The 24,925-nt window shown below is 36.0% G+C and overlaps 1 protein-coding gene across 1 annotated transcript in view; it reads right to left on the bottom strand.

The window, feature by feature from the left end:
- Naaladl2 (N-acetylated alpha-linked acidic dipeptidase like 2) overlaps positions 1-24,925 on the bottom strand; it is an 879,343-nt gene that overhangs the window by 302,010 nt on the left and 552,408 nt on the right. The window contains exons 8-10 of the mRNA XM_035451347.1: positions 16,677-16,769; positions 13,423-13,628; positions 10,705-10,824 (exon numbers count right to left, since the gene is read on the bottom strand). Coding sequence (XP_035307238.1) covers positions 10,705-10,824; positions 13,423-13,628; positions 16,677-16,769 — 419 coding nt within the window. The remainder of the gene's footprint in view (positions 1-10,704; positions 10,825-13,422; positions 13,629-16,676; positions 16,770-24,925) is intronic.

The raw sequence follows: 24,925 nt of genomic DNA, 5'->3' as shown, positions 1-24,925 counted from the left end.
TGCATTTGCAGGTGAAATTTCTGATCAAAAGGAAAGAGAATCTACCTCCATGTGTGAGAAGCAGATTCTGAGTGATGTTTCTGAAAAAGTGATTTTGCTTGAAAACGCAAATTCTAGACTTTATCATTTAAGAAAATGTATTAGCAAAGTGAGAGTATTTAACCTCTGCTAAGGATTCTGTACAGAATCTACTTAGTGTTTACTTAAAGTTGCTTTCTCTATGGTCATTTTTTGGGGGTGTATTTTTTAAAGTGATGCAGTAGAAAGACACCATGTTACCGAACTTGGGTGGAGGGGTTTTCTACTGGGGAAAGGTGAATAGATAAAGCAGGGAGGAGAGAGGGGAGATTAGCCTCTGGAGAAAGGAGCAGCAGAAGAGAGGAGAGAGACAGAGGCAGGGAGAGAGAGAGAGAGAGAGAGAGAGAGAGAGAGAGAGAGAATAAAGGAAGGAAGGAAGGGAGGAAGGAAGGAAGGAAGAAAGAGAAGAGAAGAGAAGAGAAGAGAAGAGAAGAGAAGAGAAGAGAAGAGAAGAGAAGAGAAGAGAAGAGAAGAGAAGTAGTGGAGTGGGCTGGGCACTTTTTAAAAGGGAACATAGTGAATGTGCAGAGGTGGTGCACTTAGTGGCTAGAGATGAGGGCATATCCTGTCAGAACCTCAAGGACAAGCCATTACATTCATGCCTGAATATTAACAGGGAAGAATCTGCTTTTTTTTAAATATGTATCTTATTTTTAAAGAGTATTTTTATTAATTTTTTGAGAATTTAAGTGAGTATATTGGAACATGTTCACCCCTTCTCGAGCTCCTCCCATAACTATCCTCACATACATTCCAATATAACTTTGAGTTTTCTTTTTTTTCCTATCCATAAATTCCAGTTTGTGTTGCCCAACTAGTATCAGGAGTGGAGCCTGCCCTAGCTTGTGGCTGATCTGCCATAGGTCACACCATTAAAGAAAATTTCTCTTTTTCCAAAAAGTGTCAAATGCCAATAGCTCCTACTTAAGCTGTGGCAGGATTTCTTCTATTATACCTAAAAGATAATGGTTCTGAGTGAGGTAGGTTTGAAGCAGGCTGTATCACTTCATTATTTTCTGAGTCTTTTGACTGAGAGCAACCGCTTTCACAGCACAATTGGGAATTTGCAAATTGAACTATTTAACCACTTATTTAACATTATCATTGATTTTTTATATTTCAGTAAAACAAATAATTTTATTCAAGAACAAGGCCTAACTAACCAATCAAAATCAAAATCAAAATTTCTTTATCACAACAGCCTTTGAACATGAGAAGCAGCAATAATCAAGGAAAAGTACCATCAGACACTGAATTCACCTCAGAGTTACACCTGGAAAGTGTGATCTTCACTTTTTTGGTGAAAAAAAACTTAAATTTATTTATTTAGCCATAGAAGTATAAAATATTCAAGTTATTAGTGACAAACATCATAGCTGTAAGTGTGGGATAAATGGTAAACTGTATTATTGATGTTTTTTCAAACATGTAAGAGATAATTGATATGCAGATGGGGAAAATAAACCAAAACAAATCCTTAGAGTGAATTTCATTAGGGAAAAGTAGAATCATGTGTTGAGCTGCATTAATTTTTTAACTCTGTAGTTGAACACAGTCATACAACCTGCCAACAAAGTTGGTTTACTGAATAGACTGAATGAATAGATAGATGTTCTTTGAAGTCCTGCCAAGTTAATGTCCAGGATAGTGATAAAAACCCACAAACAAAAAATTACTCATCTCTGGCCAATTTAACAATGGGACATTGATTATGATTGTGTTGATGAATTCAAGCTTAATTTGCTAATACCTCCAGTTGCTTGGATTTCTCTTTGGCTATACAACTCAAACAGTTAAGTAAGCTGTCTTGTGAATATCAGGATTTGAACCAGATCTAAGATTTCCCTTGGTATCTAGACTTAAATAAAAAGTGATTTACATATTGTCAGTGTACACTGAACAGAAAACCTTGTAAAACAGTAATAAACTTGAAAGACTGCTAGCTCTTAATACAGAGCAAAGGCTTGTAAACCTAGTATATATAATCCTGCCAATAGAATTACATTCAGAAATGGAAGACTTTATTGAAGCAGTAAATTAGTGTAAAGAAGGATTTAAATCAGTTTATTAGTCTGTATGGACACTTCAGTTTTCTTGTAGTAGAAGTCACAGAAAAATATATAAATTAAGTAGGATCCACTGACCAGTATTAGAATTCATTAGTATAAAGAAAGTGGAGATATTTTTCTCATCAATACATTGAACAAAATAGAAAATAAAATACACTTATGTAATTTGTTATGAAAGACAAGTAAATAGAAGTGTATTTTAAGCAAATTTACTTTTCTCTTTTATGGCAAGGATAATAAAAACAAGTTTCATTTCAGTATGCCATTTATAATTATCAGAGCAGAGTGAGAAACAACAATGATAATATGGTAGTTTTCACATCATGCCTCCTATCATCTGGCACTAGTGAAAATATACACGTTAAATTAAAGTGTGAAACATGAAAATCATGTAGCAAAGTCACATTGCAATAACTGTGCTTAGTGCATTTTCAAGGCATGTGGAGAATCATGCTTGCCAAAACACTGAACAACCTCATGTATTTTTACCTACACTGCTGTCCACAGTCCTTAGACAGTGACCACTTGTAAGATTTTATGGGAATATGCTAGAAACACCCCAATAAAAAAAGAGCATTTATTTAAAGAGAGTATAACAACACATCCAAAAGCAAGAATGATTTAACTGGATAAGCAGAAGAGTATAGACACAGGAACAAAATTTACTAAGTCCTTACTGGCTGGGTGTGCCTCAATTTGACATAAGCTACAGTCAATTGGGAAGAGAGATCTTCAAAAGAGTGTATATAATCAAACTGTCTTGTAGGCAACACTGTGGTCCACTTTCTTGACTGATGACAGATGTAGGAGGGCCCAGCTCACAGTGGGGAGTGCCACCTCTAGGTAGCTAGCACTGAGTTGTCTAAGAAAAGAAACTGAGTTAGCCATGGGAGCAAAGCCACTATGCAATTTTCCTCCATGGACTTTGCTTCAGTTGCTGTATCCAAGGTCCTGCTTTGAGTTTCTGTCCTGGGTTCCATCAATGAAGGATTTATAAGATGAAAGGTGAAATAAACACTTTCCTCCTCGAGGTTAATTTGGTGATGGTGTTTTATCATAATAATAGAAACCTTAAATAAGGCAGAGCTCATGTGTTTCTGTTAGGACTTTGATTCACTTAGACTGGAAACATTTCAAATGCTCTAGGAATAAACTATACAGGGTTTCTCTTAATGAAATGGTAGGGTTTCAGTTAGGAAAAATTATTTCTGTTTCAAATGTTTCAGATGTTAGCATGGTAAATATCACCATGTTTAATCAACTTTCATTTAAAATTAAGGTGTTACATCATCATGCAAATATGTAAAATGTCAAAAAGTGTTAGAATAGAGCAAAAAACTTGTAAGGTAGTAAGTTCTCTTCTAAGAGATTCCTGATATCATACTCATGCATACAAATGGGGACATGCATACATTTAAGAGATATAAGAAAAGTGAGGATGGTTGCCTGCTATTTATTGGGTTGTGGATTTGTTGACATTCATGTTGTGAAATAAATATCCTCAGGATTGTAGTCAGGTTTTAATGTGGCTCCCAATTTTGGTGTTTGTTACTGAAAGATGTATAGCATCATTTCCCCATTAAGACCCTTTCAATGATGAGATCTCATAGTGAAGTCTTGTTCCCATGATAGTACCTCAAGGGAATACCTATTTGTTACCATAGAATTTGAAAGATTAACCCTTAGATACGACTAATTATTAAATATCAGCATATTAGGACATCATCCAAGAAAAGCTGCTAATAAATTACCTCTAATGTTTTCAGGTCAGATTTCTGCTAACTCTTTTGACTCCATGAAAACTATGGCATGAAGAGGTAGGAGGAACAATAGCTATCCACAGTGAGTTAAAGGGGTGACTCTATCAGTAACACAAGAGATGGATAAAAGACTATAAGCAGCAAGGTGTGCTTATATTGAGCAAGGAAACTTAGATTGAGCAAGGAAGTGAAAAGAGACATTAACACAGCTGGTTGGAAAACAAGCTAGTTGTTTGGTATCATAGGACTTGACTTGCATGACTGATTGGACTTTGAGTGGGATTTGAAATCCTTTCATATTTCATGCCACTGTCCTATAATGCATGTGCTAGAATTCAACCAATATCATTGCCTCATTCCTGTGAATTCTACTGCAGTATATATCATACTGGTATCTTTTTCTTATGTTTCTGGCATAGTCCTAAGCTCCTGGACAGAGTTAATGGAAAAGTATGGCTTTCAGAAACCTCAGAGCCCACCCTCAGTCATACACATCCTCCAACTAAGTCATACCTCCTTCTCTTCCCACAAAGCCACACCTCTCGAAACCCACACCTCCAAATCCTTCAAAAAGAGTTCCATAAACTGTGGACCAAGCATTCAACCGTATGAGTCATTTTCATTCAAAGCACTACACCTTAGCATGAATGAAAATGTAAAATGAAATTCAAAGAGCTTACAAACCTGAAAACTCTCTGAACCAGCTCTATGAAGTTTTGGTAAAAGATTTGCCTGTGCCTTGCATTTTCATAGTATTAATGTGGTCACTTAGTTTTCATTAGATTTTCCAGCTTCTGTCAGGTAATTAAAAAATAGTATGTGATTGGAATATGGCTAGATTAGCTACATTCATGTGCATGAGTGCCTCAGGCCTTCCTCAAATAAGTTCTTAGGAATCTCATCTTTGTTTGAGATGTTCAGAGCACTGACTAATACATGAATGATCATTTTATTTTATTGGGGCAAAATCAACATATTCTGTGATCTATGAAAGATGCTTGCAAAACCTGAGAGAGAAGAAATATATAGAGACAGAGATATGCACATGTTTGTATTGTATACTAATGTTTTTGGCTCCATTTTAGCAGTAATGCTGTAAGTTATTTTATATGAAGCCAGATGTGTTCATCAAACAAGGCCTCTGACCTATCTATGATCTATTATGCATTCAGATTTTACACTAATTTATTCAGAAGAACTAAGTGAATACATATAGATATACACACGCATTCACACAATATACAAATACATATACATACAGTGCATATTTAAAAGTTTGTGAATGACAGAATGGAAAATCATTCTTAATCTTAGAAGTAGGCTAATTTAAATTCACTTTACTGTATATAATAATGTTCTGAAACAGTAATGCAATTTAAAAAGAGATCAAAAATAATAAAAGCTCAGTTGTGTCAACCATTGCTGAAACTTAAATGAAAATACCAAATGATGCTGCCATCCCAAACATTGGTCCTGTCATGAGGGTGCTTGGACATCCACACCTTGATGTTGGGAATATAACTAGTACAACTGCTTTAATGAACGCATTGCCTGTGTAAGCTGAAGTTACTGTGTGTCTACCCTGTGGTAATACATTTCTGTTCCCTGAATAGAAACAGTGTTATTATTCTGTCAACACAGAGAAATCTCCAGGAGAGTTGTACTTCTGGAAACAGAAGATAATGATCAAAAGCTGTCATTGAATTTTTAGTTAACTCATGTGTTAGCATTTAATATTTCAGTGTATTCTCTGCAGAGTTAGGATCCAAGGAACATCTGATTTTTGACAAACAAACCAAATTTATACAATGGAACAAAGAGAACATCTTCAACAAATGGTGCTGGCATGACTGGTTGCAGACATGCAGAAGACTGCAGTTAGAACAAGCCTATCGCCTTGCCCAAAACTTAAGTCAAAATGGATCAAAGATCTCAACATAAATCCAGCTACACTGAACCTATTAGAAGACAAAGTGGGAAATACCCTTGAATTAATTGGTACAGGAGACCACTTCCTGAACATTACACCAGTAGCACAGACACTGAGGTCAAAAATTGATAAATGGGACCTCCTAAAACTGAGAAGCTTCTGTAAAGCAAAGGAGACAGTCATCAAGACAAAGCGGCAGCAGACAGACTGGGAAAATATATTCACCAAGCCCACATCTGACAGAGGGCTGATCTCCAAAATATACAAAGAACTCAAGAAGCTAGTCCCCAAACACCAAACAACCCAATTAAAAAGTGGGGTACAGAACTAAATAGACAATTCTCTATAGAGGAATCTAAAATGGCTGAAAGACACATAAGAAAGTGTTCAACATCCTTAGCCATCAGGGAAATGCAAATCAAAACAACTCTGAGCTACCATCTTACTCCTGTCATAATGGCTAAAATCAAAAACACCAATGACAGTTCATGTTGGAGAGGATGTGGATAAAGGGGAACACTTCTCCACTGCTAGTAGGAATGCCAACTTGTACAGCCACTTTGGAAATCAGTATGGTGACTTCTCAAAAAAATGGGAATCAGCCTACCACAAGATCCAGCAATTCCACTCTTAGGCATATACCCAAAAGAAGCACATTCATACAACAAGAACATATGTTCAACAATGTTCAAAACAGGACTATTTGTAATAGCCAGAAACTGGAAGCAGCCTAGATGCCCCTCAACTGAAGAATGGATAGAGAAAATGTGGTACATTTACACAATGGAGTACTACTCAGCAGAAAAATACAATGGAATCTTGAAATTTGCAGGGAAATGGATGGATCTAGAAGAAACCATTCTGAGCGAGGTAACCCAATCGCAAAAAGACAAACATGATATGTACTCACTTATATGTGGATTTTAGACATAGAGTAAGGATTACCAGCCTACAATCCACACTGATAAAGAAGCTAATAAACAAGGAGGTCCCTAAGAGAGACATACATTATCCCTTGGAGAAGGGGAGAGGTTCAAGATCTGCTGAGCAAACTGGGAGCAGGGGAAGAGCAGGGAGGGAGCTAGGAGAATGAGAAGGGGAGAAGAGGGATGCAGAGGACATGAGGGAGCAGAAAGTATGAGCCAGGAGAAGAATACACGATAACAAGAATGAAGATATCATAATAGAGGGAGACATTTTTGCTTAACAGAGAAACCAAGCACTAGGGAAATGTCTGGAATTCTACAAAGATGACACCAGCTAACTATCTCAGCAACGGAGGAGAGGCTACCTTAAATGCCCTCCCGTTTATGAGATTGATGACTGACTAATATGCCTTCATACAGCAGCTGGTGGAAGTAGAAGCAGACACCCATAACTAATCACGGATCTGATCTGGAACCCAGATGCAGAGATGGACCAGTGAAGAGCACAGAGTTCCAAACTAGGCTAGTGAAACACACAGAAACAGTTGACCTGAACATTCAGGAACTCTTGCTCCCCAGTCTGATAGCTGGAATACCAGCATGGGACTGATCCAGACCCCAGGAACGTGGGTTTCTGTGAGGAAACCTCAGAAATCTATGGGACAGCCTGTAGAAGCCCAGGATTTATCCCTAGCATAGGTGTGGACTTTGGGAGCCCATTCCATATAGAGGAATACTCCCTGAGCCAAGACACATGGGGGCGGGCCTAGGCCCTATCCCAAAGGATACGAAAGGCTCTGATGACACCCTATGAAGGCCTCATCATCCTTGGGGAGCAGAAAGGATATGTGACAGATAAGGTTTTAGTTGGGGGTGGGTAGGGGAGGACGGGTGGGAGAAGGGAACTGGGGTTGTCATGTAAAACAATCCTGTTTCTAATTCAAATAAAAATGTTGGGGGAAAATACAGAATAAAACATAACTATTTTAGTGACGAAAAAAATATTTCAGTGTATTTTGCTAACATTTTGTATAATTGCATACTTTCTTGATGCCTATACGTATACATTCTCACTTCCATTGTAAGTCACTCCACTTCTGCTTCATCTCTTGCACTGAGGCGGTTAATACACAAAAGAGGAAGAGATAAGCTATGATTTGAAAATATAAATGAATGTCTTAAACTGTTTGGGGACTCAAAAATATTACTGTATAAGTTTTTGAATAGGATTTTCCAACTCTGAAACTTATACCAATTTCAAGTGATGTGATCAGTTTTGTATTTGTTAAGTTAGAAGCCTGAATGTAGCAGAAAAGTACACTGAACCTAGGAGCACAAAATCAGAGAAAACAGCTAAGATACTTGGTTCTTGCCTCTGGCTCATATTGATTGCTAAGTCATTGATAGACTATAGATTTTCTGGAGAGCAAATTAATTTGTCATCATTATTATGACTCACAAAATGAAATACTTTAATGAATATTAATAAACACATTAATCAAAGTAAAATGAATTTTTCTTTCAATATGCTTCTAGTTCATTTAATATAAGGTTGCAATATAAGTACTTAAAATACAGAATCAAAAATATTTCTCTTAAATGAATAGAGGAGTGGATCTTGCCATGAGACATTCATTATTTACATAATTTCCTCCATCCCACATAAGTGGCTTCACATACTAAATGTTTTGCAGTTTATATTATGAAAACATTTAATGAAATTTTTAATTTAAGAATAAATGTGTTCTTTAACAAGTTGGCATATATTTAGCACATCACAATCTGATTATTTGCTTATTTTCTTCCAATACACTATTCCCAGAACTAATATTAATGCTGAAAATCATCACAGGTCAAAGTGCAGAGACTGATTATGGAGTATTCAGCCATGGATGGAATATCAACAACACAACCCCACCGTTACCACCATCAAGCTCAGGGAACGCTGTGGAAAATGGATGGAAATGTAGTAAGATGAAGTAATTGTAAAGGACCAAGGGAAAAATTATGTTTGGAAATGACAGTACCTCTGCACTCATGAACCCACAGAAATCGTCATTGCCTGCACAAGACCTGCAGCCAATCAAGTCAGTCAACATAGGAGGAATTGAGGTGCTATTGATGCAAAAGGGAGAGTCAACTTTCTTTAAGGTTATGGCCTCTTGGTTGATTAAGCACACTCTAGTTAATAGCTCCACAGGTATATGGGAAGAATAAGTTACAATTACAGGTTAAGAAAAAATAAAATAAATAAGAGGACATATAGTATAGAGAAGTGAATTAAGAGGATAGGAAGTATCAGGGAGAAGTTAAAGTGATGAATCAGTGGCAAATATATTCCAAATACATTGTATGGATGTATGAAATTCTTAAATAATTAATAAAACATTATATTTAAAGTTAAAATAATAATAAATAAAATTTAAAATATAAAAAGAATATTTACCTAATTAATTCCTAGAGTTGAGTATCTTAGCATCAATCTCTATATATTCGCAATAAAAGAATGCCAACAATTCAAGTCCTTTCTCTATTTCTCAGTATCTGGGCTCTGTCCTAGCTACTCATTTATTTAGGAATATCTGAACTTCTCAGGGAAAAATATGCAGCTGATTTCCTCTGGTGGTTTTCTTGTGAGTCTTGTAAATAAGCCATATAGAATTCATGGCATGCACACTAGGATACAGCTGATCATAAATGTATACATTTTCCATTTGATCATTTTGGATGTCTTTCTTCACTATATGGCACATGAAAATGTCAATGAAAATTATCAAACTAGAAAATATTTATGAAAATCCTGAAGTGTTCATTTGTTTTTAATTTTAGTCAGGAATTATGGTGACTTGAAGTACACTTGATCTCTCTCTCTAGTTCAGTTTCTATGGTACTACTGGAAGCTCCGTGGCCATCAGAAAGGCCACCATGTTCAGTGTATGCCAACCGAGACTGGCGCTGGGCAGAAACTGCACCCCAGTGATGGTGTAGCTGGCTTCATATAGAGAACCAGTACTGCCAACTTCATGTTCAGTAAAGGTTATGAAAATATAAATGGGAGATCAACAAAGAAAAAAATGTCTGCTAAATTACTGAGTTATGTGAGAAATGATTATTAGTGGTGAGATGTGATAAAATTGAGAGTTAACAGCACTTTATTAAAAAATAAGATTTTCCTCTTCTACAAAATTTCCACAAATCTCTTCAATTTTGTTTGTTTTTCCATGTCTCAGCCTGAGCTAGCCTGAGCTAGCTTCATACTCACAGTTCTGCTTCAGCCTCTCAAGTGCTGGTATTACAGGCATGTGCCATCACAACCAGAATTATATTTTATAAATATGTCATATATGTATTGCTGCACTGCTGCCTTTAGGAATGGCGTTACTGTTGTTAAAAACTAGGACAGGCCCAAAATATACTAAAATGCAGACCAGTGGGAAGAAATGCCAAACTAAACATAGAAATGGCATAAATGTAAATTAGGAATTTAAGAGCTAAATTTGACTTTCAAGTAAACTTACATTTTACTGTATATATAACTGAATAATTCATAATTTCTTATAAATATACACATAAATGATATTAGCTGAAGATTTCCAGAGTACGACAAAGTAAATTTTAGGAAGATTGATCAATAAAAAGAGGCTGGATGAGTGGCACAAATCTATAATCTCAGCACTTGGAGGCAGAGGCAGGGATATCGTAAGTTATGGGTCAGTCTGGTCTAACACATGAACTCTACGCGTCTCAATGTTAGATGGAGAGACTCCTTCTCCAAAACAACTGAGCAGACAACTAAAGGAACAAACTGGTGCAATGGCAGGCATTTCTTTAAAATACTTACAGATCATTTTATGAACACTGAAATGAAATAAATCAAGAAACAGTAACTTAGATGAGTATGCAGTCTTGAGTAGTTATTTCCCACATCTGGTCCATCTTACCTCCAGAACCAGTTGCTGGAGAGATGGAGATGCTACTGGATGCAGACTTGTGTTGCCATGGACAGGACTATGGAGGCTAACGTAAGCCACAGTGTTCTTTTGTAGAATCTTTGCAAAATCCTAAAATAAAATTTTTTAAAGTTTTACCATTGGGGCAATTAAGATAACCCATTCTACCTTATTAGGACAATACACACTTGGATGTTAAAATATGATTTTTATCTGAAACATACTTAAAATATCTTTTGTATGTTAAGGCTAACACTTCTCCTGTCATATGTACACTTCCTCCAATCAGATTGCTGCTAAAGTAGTACTTATGTACAGTAACCATTTTAAGGGAGAAGTTGAAAGGTTAGTATAATGTTCAGTACAATTACAGAACATAGATAAGGAATTTCCTTCGATGATGGTGTCTAATGTTATAGCCACTGAATTAGAGAACATAATTGGTGAGCTTCACTGGTTAGAGCAGACAGACGGTTCCTGTGAAGTAGTAAGCTAATTTGCACCAATAAATTCTTAATTTTGAGGGAATTTTGGAAAATAAGAACTGTGAACCTGAAGATATTACCTTATAAAACTCTCAGGAATAATGCATATACTATTGGCATGAAATGACTCAGCTGCATGGTATTGCATTTATGACCCCTGCCATGCTGTATTAAGATATCTGACCACACACTGTGAGGAGAAACAGCAGAGGGATTGATATCCCTGACTTATCTCTGTTTAATGTGGCAAACCCATCTTCAGATTGAGACAGTTGAGTAATTATTTAAAAGTAAATCATCTTTCAAATGAACACATGAGTAATTAAAAACACTTTAGTAATTTCACATATAATGTGGTAAAAGTTGTCCATTATTAATTAAGTTCTATAAAAGCAATTCTTACAACATATGAGCACATAGAAACTTCCTCTTTCAGTTAATGTGGTTTCCATGAGCACCACAGGAGACAGTCATGTACTTGAGGAATCTAATCTCAGAGAAGTCAAGTTTGTTAAAATAACATGTCTGAACTCTTGTTTCCTTAATCTAACATTTGTAATATTTCCAGAAGAGCATGTAAAAAATAGTATTCATGTAAGGAATGGTGCTTTAAAAGGTCCTGCTTTAGGAAATGCCATAATTTCCCACAAGGTTCAATGTAAATGCTTAGTCAATTCTCTATTATTTGCATGGCTACAATTGCCATTTTCAAGTTTATTGAGCAACTTTACTTAATTCTGTTAACCTGGACATAATTTCCAGGGGTTTCTGTGCAAGCAAAATTATAGAAGGCAAGATGAGACATGAACCAAGATTTTTCTTGTTTGCCTCCACTCAAGATCAGTATAAATGAAAGTGTCTCCTTCTCAGGAGGCACAAATTTCATAACAGTAAATGGAATGAACAAACAAGGTTGTTATCCTTTCCTTCCAATGGATGGTGTTGAAATGTTTTATGGGATACAGTAGTGCAATATATTATATAGAAAATTACAGATACATTTTAATTAGCCAATGTGAATTCTGAATGCCCTTGATCAATGTATTACTCATGTCTTTGTCCATCTACTCATTTAAGAGTTCAGAAGGTAACTAAATGTGTAAATTTGATTAACTTCACACACCCCCACACATGCAAGCAACCTACATTTTAATTTTAATTAAATACAAATATATATATATGTAGTTCATTGAAATAGAATTATTTCACTTTCATTCCCTCAGTTCCTCTAATTACCCTCAGTGCAAACCCTTGCATGACTCTAATTAATTCATCCTTAAGTTGATAACCAATTTATTGTTATTATTGCTATAATCATATGCATGCATATATGAACAAATATATAAATTCAACCCACTAAGTTTATTTTTATTTTTTTAAGTAAACAAGCAAATTTCTTATTCTTTTGAACTCACGTATCCTAGGAATTTTTATATTTGGCCTTTGTTGAGAAGTAATAGAGTTGTCAAAAGAACAATGAAATCACAAAGTACTTTAAATGAATTTATATTTTATGAGGCACAAAATATTTATGTAGTTTGAAAAATTGCTCCCATACATGCAAATTCTTATTTATTTAATTTTAGCCTGTGATGACTGACAGCTAAATACTTGCAAAAGCTGTTTTTAAATTATTTTGCTGATCTTGAAGCTATGAAATACACTTTAAAATTTTCTTTCAGGAGCTACTGGTTTTTTTTCTCCTGGAATTGAAAATTTTCTCAAACAAAGGAATGTCTTCATTGGAAGTACACATTTTGAAATAGAACCTTCTCAATACTCACCTGAATAACCTGAGATAATCTCACTTGAGGATTTTGTGAGTCTTGTTGAGCTTGCTTACACCAGTGAAAATTTTCTCAGCTTTAAGATTATTTCCCTTTCCAAAAGTACATGGGGTCTCTCTTTTGCTTTTTTAAAGAATATTTTTATTTCATTTGTATTCTCCCCTAAGTAGAATCATAGTGATCCAGTAAACATTACTGCAAGTGATATGAAGATGTGTAGGTCTCAGAGAAATGGACTAAGATTAGATTTAGATCATATAGAACCCACAAAGAATAACTCAAATTTGCTCTTATCAATTAGCTGATAGGAAGCCCTTTTGAGAAGTTCATTATTTTCTTTGCCTTCAACAATATAAGACTATAATATCTGGAAAATAAAGGAATAGAGGGGAAAAGGAACTGAAATAAAATAAGTATAATTAATGAATGTATTTCACCTCTCCCCATTCATAGGAGCCAATATTGCCCCAGGTCGTTCCTCCCCACGAACAGAAAACAATAGTACGTTCTGGTCTCCATCCTTTCTTCACTCTTAACATCAAGGCTTGGATAAATGCTGTGATTATTGCAGTACTGCTGGCCCAATCTTGTCCATTATAACTGTATCCAGCATGGTGGTTACTGCCAACTATAATATACCGGTCTGGAAATAGAATAAAATAAGAACTATTAAAACAAAATGTAAGCCTCAACAATAAGTTTAATGACATTTGCATAAGCCTATTGCATAAGTAAGCAACAATTAAGCCAAATTGTTCTGATAATTAATACCACTTTAGCATTTTCCACCCCCTTTCTTGATTCGTATGTCTGGGTATATCAATGCAGAAGCAGCTGCTAAAGTCAATTATGAATCCACAGCTTAGGTCCATATTACTGTCCTCTGCAACATGAATATTAATTAATGAAGTATACAAATACACCACAATGAAATTCTTATCTATCATTTTCCCAGCACTATGGTGGGCAGTGCACAGAAAACAATGTGTGTGTGCTTAATGAATAGCAATGAGCTATTAATACATCTCAAAAAGAAGTATCTTAGGAGCTGTGTATATTAAAAATTTGCTAGTCATGTGTAAACTTTGTAAAAAGAGTAAGTATTTAGGGGTATACTTATAGTTTCAATTTATACTTCTAACCCTTCTCCATTCTCTGAAAGAAAATAAAATTCACTGCCATCAAGCCAGGGCTACTGATAATTTAACATTTCACATATTTTATTTCAGGTGGTCACACATAGTTCATTAGATAACTATTAGTTCCTTAGAAAACTTTCCATGATTCATGGATATTGTCATTTCAGTGTGTTTCACTGACTATTCACACCATTAAAAATGGGATCAAAATATAGCTACCGAGATTTCTCCTGGGTTTTTTTCCTATTTTTGTTATTTTATTGTTGGTTTTCTTTGTCATTTTGTTTTGGTCAGTGTATGTTATTCTTAAGAGCAACAGAGCTTACTTTATTTGATCAAATAACAATATGCATTTATGAAAGAGCATTCTCATCATTGTTTGGTTATGAGATGTTCCATAACTATACAGGCAGGGGCCAGGAGGCAGGCACAGTGGATATAGGCAACGTGACTTCAGTTTAATTCTGGGACCTACATGGTAAAAGGAGAGACATGACACCTGTAAATTGTCCTTTGACTTCTATATCTTACTAGTGGTAGCCTCAAATGATTATGGACACAAGAGATATAAATATCAATGTGATTTTTGAAAAGTATGATAGCTTTGAAGGAATCTATATCTGAGTTCATATTTACCAAACCACTAGTTGTGTGGCCACTGGAAGTTTATTTAAATGATCTGTGCCTTTCAAATTTTAATCTCCCTATGCAAAACATTAACAACAACTAATTCCATAATTTAAAGTACTTTATTATTTATAAGCCACTTTGAACAGTATCTGACATAAAGGAGACTCTTACATGGATTAAATGGATTATCGTTGACTACAGTAGTACAAAGATTGGTAAAAGAGTTATAATGGTATAAAATCATTTAAGTTTTAATACTGAAATGGAACCAGTGTGGATTTAAATCTTTCACTACTATCATAAACTGCACTTAATGGGACATAGGGCTATATGCAACATTATATAAGTATATATTCAAACACTAAATGTATGGACGTTTTCCCCTCATCTCCCATAAATGTCTGAAAATTCTGCTTGAGATGAACTGTATCCTTAATAAATTAACAATCAACATATGTATCTTGATTTTTATCATCAGTAAATAAGAAAGTCTCATGCACAAGCAATCTTTTTAATTTTTATATGGAATTCATACTAAGCAATATTTGAGAATTGTTGCATGTTAAACTTTTTTGGTAGATTAAAATTCCATTAGCATGAATCCAGCATATTTCTTGTACAACTGTGTTTTCTTGTGATGAGTTACAAATGGAATAGTGATAATAAATATTCTCATACTTCAATTGGATTTGCTTATATTTAAAGCCACTGAAATGGGCGAGATACAGTCATATAGATTTTCAAGTTCAAGTTCAAGACACAAGTTTCATTTGTGTCTGTGTCTAAGGATGCTGTGATGACAAGTTATACAATAAAGGAACCAGGGAGAATAAATACATTGCATGAAATTTTTAAGAGTTGGTTGTCAAGGAATAGGGAAGAAATAAAACTTGATTTCAAAATTCTCTGGCTCAGCAATTAGGTCAGTTTAACTAGTGCCACAGAGAAAAATAATTCTCCAAGGAGAGATGAGTAAGTGTCCAAGTCATATCCACAAAAGTGGTTTGAGTGCTGTAAAACCTTAATGGTGCCCTGGGGATGGCAGATTGTGAGCGAGTTAAAGTACTTAGCACACACATGGAATGATCTGAGATCAATCCCTGGAACCAGTGATGGAAGGAGAGTAGTAATTCCCAAAAGTTGTCCCCTGATGCCCACCATGGCACTGCTGTGCCCATACCCTCTCTCATACACATACATAATAAATGAATATTTAATGAAATAAAAACAGTAGTAAACTGGATGTGCTCTCATGCCCAATCAGTGATTTGGGATGCAGTCTTGTGATGAGTCAGAGTGTGCTGGCATTACTCTGTTAAATGATAATGTACCAAATACTTTTAAAGATTCCTTCAACAGTTCATAAGAAGGTGCAAGTTATTTAACATCTAATCAGATAATCATTTCCATAAAATACTTTTCAAACTCAAAAGCACATAGACATTGGGAGAACTATGAGTGGACAATACATTCAGGCTAGGGCAGAGATTCACATTGAAAGCTTTTGTTTTGAGACCAAAACTTGATTGTTTTCAACAGCTGCATCATTAAAACCTGTGATATTTTCTTTAAAGTATTTTGTCTTTGAAATAAAATTTTCCATAGTAACATGGAAAGAAAATAAGAAAAATATTGCCTCTTGATTTCCATCTATATTTAACAAATAAACTCTCTCTCTTGTGACCTTTCTTGGCCTTATACACACCCTGCCTGCTAAGCTTAGTTTTCATGAACTGTGGTAGGAAAGAAAGGAAAACATATTTTAGGCTTCCACATCAACCCATTCTTTTAGTCATCTAAACCTCTAGTTATAGATAAAGTAGGATACTGAACTCCATGTCAAAATTATTATGGGACATAGAACATTTTTGGTCATTTCATATGAATTAGGAACTAGATTATAACTACTTAACCCAACTTACCCGGTGATGTCAAGCCTTTTAGATACCCAACAACATTGGTCACTGTTTTAAATTTTGTTACTGTCTGCACTTGCAAACGTACAGTTCTTTTCTCTGCAAAAAAAAAAGAGAAAGAAATTAAAAACACATATACTGTTGTGTTTCCTTCAAAACATTAGTTGCTTATCCAGTATCATCAGTAAAAATAACTCCACATGATTCACCTTTTCCTGATAGCTGAAGTTACATTTTTTGTTGCCAAACATTAAGAATATTTTATGCTGACTAATTTAGGGATTTGTCCTGCTATTGTCACCTTGGCACAACCACCAGCTTCCTGCTCTGAAAAGCATGAAGAGACAAACCTGAATCTCATGTTTGTTCCAGCACAGGGTTTAACATAAGAATACATGGGAAACTGCTGGGGAAATTGGGAAAGTTATAGAAAAAAAAAGAGCAAAAGAGGCAATGTAATTATTTCTGTGAATATTAATACTTTCCTGTCATCAGAACATGATGGTAAGACAGACATTTTCTCTGTGTGACTCACTGTTATATCAATATTGAAAACTGTATATAATATATGTTACAAGTATTATTCCTAATGCCTATTTTCATATAATACAATCTGTTTTCTTAGATTACGTAATAAATCTCTACTGATCGCTCTACTTTTTTATTTTACAATTTTATTTGTATTGATGTTTTGCTTGCATGTGTTCTGTGTCCCATGTCTGTGTGCACTGCCCATGGAGGTCAAAAGGGCAGAATGAATCCCATGGGCAGGTGTTGGTAATTGAGGGTGGTTATTTTGTTTGGTTTAGCTTTGAAAGCACTTTCTCGGGGCTGGCACATGGCCAAGCAGTTTCTTCCTGGCTGATGATCTGAGTTGCTTACATGGGACCCACATGGTAGAAGGACAGAACAGAATTCAGAAAGTTTTCCTATGACCTCATGCATGTAACATGGTCCTTACATGCCACTTCCAATAAATAAATAAGGGTAATTAATCATTTTAAGAAGGTTAAAAGACATCCTTATTCTAATTGTATGTGATTCACATGCTCTTCAAACATTTGAAATACTGAAACTAGATTTTTTTTCAAGTTCATATTGTTGATCCAGATCTTGAACTGTGGAAAATAAATTGCTATTATATAATTTATTCTGTAGTTTGTCTTACTGAAGTTGATAGATTTATAATATATATGGGTCTATTTTTAGCTTTACTGTTGTGATCTTATCATCACCTCATCACTATGCAATTTCTTCCTGAATTTGACTGCATTTATGGACTTCTACTTTCAAATGAAATTTAATGCTAATTTTTTAAGGTTCATGATTTTGGTTTTGCTTTTACTTTTTGTTTTCCATTAAGATTGCAAGGCACCCTGAGTAAATGATACTCATTCTTTACTATACAAACATGGTATAATTCCTACTTGATTTCACTTGTCTTTATTTATGTCTGTCAACAAATTTTTGTGCAGCTGTTATTGAAATTATTTTTATTGTTTCATAACTATTTTTTCTAACAATTTATATTGCAGACAAGAATATCACTTATTTTTATACCTTTGATTTATAATGAATGTTTTTGTTCATCTTCAGTGTCATAGTAGTTCATCCATAGGGTTTTTTTTAATATATAACTATAAATTGATTTTTATGAATTTCCCAGTCTTTCCATTTCTGTCATCCACCCTTGTAGCCTATTCCCAGTTCAAAGAAAAAAATAGAAATAAAAATGTTAAAATAATTACTTTCCTCCTCCAGCTTTCCTGCTTCTCCATCACATTTTAATTGTTGTAATGACTTTGGGAGCTGCAGTGTGTCATACCACATACACTTTGGCCAAAATGTTTTCCTTATAAATGTTTATTGCATTGAGTCACTGTTCTGATTCAAGGCAGCTGGCTGGTACTATACTGGACCCTCAGCAAGACTCATCTTGGGTATTCTGCCATTGCCCTGAATCTTTGAGATCTCATGGCTGTGGTTCCACAGGACCAGTCACTTCAGGCACTCCATGAAGTCACAGGTGGGGTAGATGATGTGGTGGCCCAACTCATATCCTGAAATGTGCGCCTGCATTGTAGCTGAATTGGTAAGCCCAGACTTCCACTAGGAGCCTGCTCCCCATTTCCAGAAGCATAGCCAGCTCTCCCTTGCCCTTGCCACTGGGACCAACTCTCCCAGGGACAAAGACAGACAGAGCCAACTCAGCAAGATTCTTGGACACCAACATGACCTCAGGTGGCAGGCCAGACAATGAGCATTCTCATGGCTTCTGGTGGTAATACAGGTCACAGACATCAACACAGATGCAGCAGGACCATGGAACCAGGCATTGTCCTTGGTAGCAGCACCAGCCTGGACATTACCATGGGCTCTGGTGCCATTGCATGGCTCTCACCTCAACCTGTACATGACCTGCTGACACATCCCCAGTACTGCCTCCCTCCAGAGCACTTGACCTGCTTTGCTTCTCCTTCTCTCTCATCTCTATACTATATACTTGCTCATTGTAGTGGCACTCATTCTGTCTGGCCAATACAGGATGGTGACATGCTGGGACTGTGGCCTCTCAATCCCTAGGGTACTTGACGTTGGTAGTTTTCCATGAAGACAACTCCTTTCTACCCGTTCATATGTATATGAATGAGTGTCTGTTTGTGCACATATATGTGTACTTGAGCAGACCTGTATGTGTGCACAAGTGGAAACCAGAGGTTGACATATGGTATCTTTCTCTATTGCTCTCTTATTTATTAAGTTTCAATGTATGAGTCTGAGGTATGTGCTCATGCTTGTGAGCAAATGTGTGTGTGTTTATGTGTGTGTGTGTATATGTGTCTGACCTTATGTCTGTGCATGTCCACACTTTTGTGTGTGACTGTATGTAGAGGCCTGATATTGATATCAGGAATCCTTCTTAATTACTATTACTATTACTCCTACTATCTACTATTACTAATGTTATTCATTGAAGCAAGGTCTCTCAGTTGAGCCCATGGATACATGATTTCTGGTTTCACAAGCCAGTTTGGTCTGTAGATTCAAATAATGGGAATTCAGAAAACTGGAAAGTTGATACTCCCAATCAGCTTTTACTTGACTTCTGGGAATACAAACTCAATTCTTCACACTTATATGGTAAGTGTTTGGTAGCTCAGCTATCTTTCCAGTCTCCTTTCATTGCTGAGCTATCTTCCCTGCCTCCCTGTGCTTTCTATCAAGGTCTCTCACTTACCTCAACTTCACCAACTAGCTAGACAGGCTGCAAGCAAGACCAAGGGTTCTGCCTCCCAAGGCGGAGATCACATATCTTCCCCCCACTCAGACATCTGCTTAACCTCCTTGCTTCCTGCTAGCAACCTACCATTTTGCCCTAGAGTCCATGCACAGAGAGATGGGAAAAAACAATGTTCTCTGATCTTAACCTTTTATTATTAACTTAAACAGAATATTTTAAACATTTTATCTCTTAAAACATTCTTGACATATGTTTCTGGGAAATTCCTTTTACCAAATTAAGAAATTCACTTCTATTCTTATTTTGCTAAGAGGTTTTCCCACAAGCAGAAGTTGAGTCATTGATGGAGATAGCTGGAAGCTCTTCACTTTACAGTGTTTGCAGATATGTGCATTTCTGGAATGAGCTGTACTTCATCAAGACATGTCCTACACTCGGTAATATTTTTACACAAACTACACATATACACATGTAAGTATTTATTTGGTAACTTTATATCTCCTTTTACTGAATTACTTTTGATATGTGGATTATACAAACTTCCAAATATTTTGGCATCTGTCTTCCTCTTACAGATTTTATTAAATTATCAAAAATGTGGAATATCACTTGCACAAAAGGTAAGATTCAAATATGAAATTTTACTTCATTTTTCTTACTATTGTATCAATTTTTCTGAATATACTGTTGTTATTAACCCAATTTATTTATCTAAATGCTTTGCTCACTACTTTTTACTTTTTTATAATTTATATATTCTTAACATTTCATTTTACATTCCAACCACAGTTCTCCTTCCCACCCCTCCTCTCACCCACCCATCAACTCCCCCTGAGCCCATCCCTAGTCCACTCCTCCTCACAGGTAAGGGCTCTAATGTGCAGGCAAAAAAGTCTGACACAATAGGTTTGGGCAGTGCCAAGAACTTCTCCCATGCCTTAAGGCTGAGCATGGTCTCCCAATATAGCGAATGGGATCCAGCAAGCCAGCTCATATACCAGGTTTGTGTCATGATCCTACTGCTGGGGACCCTCTGATAGTTAAAGTTTCACAATTGTCTCCCACACACAGAGGGCCTAATTCAGTCCACTGTAGTCCCCACAGTTGTAGGTCTAGAGTTCATGAGTTTCTATGAGCTTGGTTTAGCTGTCTCTGTATATTCCTCCATCATGATCTTGACCTCCCTTGCTCATATATTTCCTCCTTCCTCTCTTCAACTGGATTCTGGGAGCTAGGCTTGGTTCTTTTTGGTGAATCTATGTGCCTGTTTCCATCAATTGCTGGATGAGGGCTCTATAATGATAGTTGGGGTATTCATCAATCTGATTACATGTGCAGAGTCTCTCTATTAAGGTATGTTTTTCATTGCTCTTCCAATTAATCTCAACCCCCTTGACCTCATGTTCCCTCATGTTCTCATCCCCTCTCCTCTGTCCCTTACCACCAGCATCCTTAATTAACCAAGTAGATCTCATCTAATTTTGTTTCCCAGGGTGGTCCATGTGTCCTTGTTAGGATACTCCTTGTTACCTGTCTTTTCTGGAGCCATGGTTATAATCTGGTTATCCGTTGTGTTACATCTAATATACACTAATGATTGAACACATACTGTATTCATCTTTCTCAGTTTGGGTTACCTCTCTCAGGATGGTTGTTCCCAGTTCCATTCATTTGACTGCAAGTTTCATGAACACAGTATGTGTATGACATTGCTGAGCAAGTGTCATCATGGTATGATTGAACATCCTTTGGATATATGCTCAAGAGTTGTATCACTGGGTCTTGAGGTACATTGATTTGCAATTTTCAGAGAAACATCCAAACTGATTTCTAAAGTGGCTGTACAAGTTTTCACTCACACCAGCAATGGAAGAATATTCCTCTAACTCCACATCTTCTTCAATATGAGTAGTTCTCAGTATTTTAGATCTTAGCATAACATAGTATCTCAGAGTTGTTTTCAGTTTGCATTTCTCTGATGATTAAGGATGTTGAACACTTTCTTAAATGTCTTTTGGCCATATCTTCCTCCAGTTGGTGCAAGAAGTGTCTTTGCCTCTTGAACCAATCCTCTCAGTTCCCTTTCTCAGTCCTTAGTAGATGTCTATGTCTCAGGGAGCCACTCAGTTCATGAGCAATGTTTGGGTTTGGGGAAGAGTGGGACTTGTAGGTTATGGAGACCAGTGAGGGGGTATTGGTGTAGCCTGCCTACAAGAGCTTCTTCTGCTGACCAACTAGTATAGCTGACATGGGTTGAGGAAGGCCCCAGTGTTTCCCAGGACTTAGGGCCTAGAAGCAGTTTGGTCAAGGTGGGAAGTTTGCCACTCACCTCTCAGTCTTCTCTGTGCAATAGATATCTGTGTCTCAGGGAGCCACTGATGTTACAAGGGATGTGTGGGCTTGGAGGCTGAGTGGGATTTGTAGGTTACAGGTTCTGGTGAGAGGGGGTTGGTGTAGCCTGCCTCTGCTTTCTAATCTTTATATATGTAGTTGTAATATGTCAATATTATATATATACAGTTTTAATATTTGGCAAACACTTCTTTATAACATTCTACTATAAGCTTTTTACATAGACACACACACATAAACATATGTATTTGAAATCTTTTTAATAGCAACCGTTGTTTTGATATCCATATGTGACATAACTATGGATACCAGATAAGGTCCATATTCAACTCATACTTTGGTGTTAATTGAGGTTTTTTCAGTGACCTATAGCTTATTATAGGTGATAGAGAATAAAAAAGTGAGGACAGAGACTGAATGTCATTGCTATATTTATACCATAGTCTTTCCACTAACAAAATAACTTTTTTAAAGAACAAAGAGTAGTTCAAATAAAGCAGTCTCATAGCAAAATGAAACATTTTGTCTAATTATTTGTATGTCATATGTGTGTGTGTCATGATGCATATTAATTCATTATTCTATATCCATATTTGAAAGTACACATACACAGTCTATTTCTTTTCAAACAATACCATGCTCATGCTTTAAATTTTAGTAACAAATCTCTGTAAAAATTTTTGATAAACTGACATTCTAAAGTTCCCATTACCACTGCTGCCATTATTAAAGTAAATAGCTCCCTGTCAAAGCAAAGTGCCTGTATAACAGCAGCAACAATAGTCAAGGAATAGTTTAGCTCTCTACAGCAAAATCTACAGTAGAAATTAGAGAAGGCAACAAAAGTACTCTAAGGGTCCCCTTAGAAGATAATGATAAATATGGGGCTGTGCAAATATGAAAATTATTTAGAAACATGAACACAGCATGTGTGATCACAAATAGGACACATAGATGTATGTAATTGCTCCACTCAGATCACAGGAGCAGATATTGTGAGGAAAGATTCTCAAGTGGGACAGAGATCAGGTTAGTCAGGCTTCCCCATGCCTGCAGGGCTGAAGTTCTATTTCAAAGGGATTTCAACAAACTTTCTTTCTCAGGTATTTATTTTCTCTTCCAAATCTCCAGAGATAGTTGTATTAAAACTCAAGGATATTTTCTCTTCCTAGAACAGCATCTAATAACACTGAATCCCTTGATATTGGAACTGCCTACTGTATTGGCTGAAAGGGAAGATGCTTTAGACTAGTTTAGTAACACCTGGAGAAATTAACTCTTAGCCAATTTACTCAAGAAGGTATAGACTGATTCCTGTCCATAAGCTGTGTCCTCTCATAAGTCACAAAATGGTAAAATTGTACATCTAAGGCAACAGGTACTTAGATATGAGGTGTACATGCACAACTAAAGATGACTCAAAGAATAGCTAACATCACCCACAAACTAGCCACATTGGAAAATACAGGATGCCAATAAACAATCTAACTAAAAACAGAAGAAAAACATCAGAACATATTAACAATGAGGAGCAAATTTAAAATTATTAAATAATTATTAAATAAAATAGAATAATTATGAAAAACATGAAAAGACAGACTAGGTAATGCATTATATGATTCTGAGTAAAGGATGGATACAAAAAGCCTTGATGTTAACACTGAGAAATACTTTCAGAGAACCACAAGGAGCTATAGAGACACAAAGTATGCAAGTACAAACATAAGATATGAGGAATAAAAATGGGAGCTGTGCAAATAATATCAGAGGTAGCACATAAAGGTTAAGGTAAATGGAGAAAATAATTGGAAACCTTATAGAAATAAAGGAAAACACTCATGCATATAAGAGTGAAATTAGACAAGAGAGAAAACCTGAAGATTCCTAGAGTGAAAACGAGTTTCTGGAGACACACACAGGGATAGTAGATGGGACAGGCAGTGAGAGACAGACACAGAGGCGGGTAAAGGCAGATATAGACAGAGAATGAGAAGGAAAACAAGAATCAAGGTATTAATGTGATGAGCAAAGTCAAGGAAGCACATTGAGAACACAGTTGGATGTAAGAGCTAAGAACATGCTATCATTTAAAATTGCAATCTGAGTAGAGTGAGGGTGTTATTCATTCCCATGGAGTAGGAGTAGGCAGAGCATTATATGGAGGAAGAGTTACTAACTGTGCCAGGCATGTCTGACCACAGTGGGGTAAGAAGGTTATCCTTTGGAGACAGGAGGAGCAACATCAACTGATGGCATACAGATGAAATGATTCCATTTCTTAGTTCATGCAATATCATGAGAAGCAGATATCTGTCATAGAAAGGACTTACATGGCATGGAGAAAAATAGGTGACAGATGGAAATAGATGTATCACTAGTAGATGTGTATATAATTAGATGGCATGCATTAAGTTTTCAGTTACATCAGTGTATTGATACATTTCATGTACTTGGGTGGAACTATAATATTAAAAATAACCATTTCTAAGCACTATTCCTTGATTGGTACTGGGAAGAATTTTCCTAAAGCCATAAATAGGCAACATACAGGTCTTACTTTCTAGACAACTGTCTCTGGTCTCTCTCAAAGAAATTATTTTTTTCTTTTTCTTTCTGTCTTCCTTTTTTTAATTTTAAAGAAATAGTCATCCGCCAAGCTGGT

The sequence above is a fragment of the Cricetulus griseus genome, assembly GCF_003668045.3.
Source record: "Cricetulus griseus strain 17A/GY chromosome 1 unlocalized genomic scaffold, alternate assembly CriGri-PICRH-1.0 chr1_0, whole genome shotgun sequence".
Classification (NCBI taxonomy): domain Eukaryota; kingdom Metazoa; phylum Chordata; class Mammalia; order Rodentia; family Cricetidae; genus Cricetulus; species Cricetulus griseus.
Note: the sequence above shows the minus strand (reverse complement) of the source record. Positions and strands in the feature narration are given on the sequence as shown.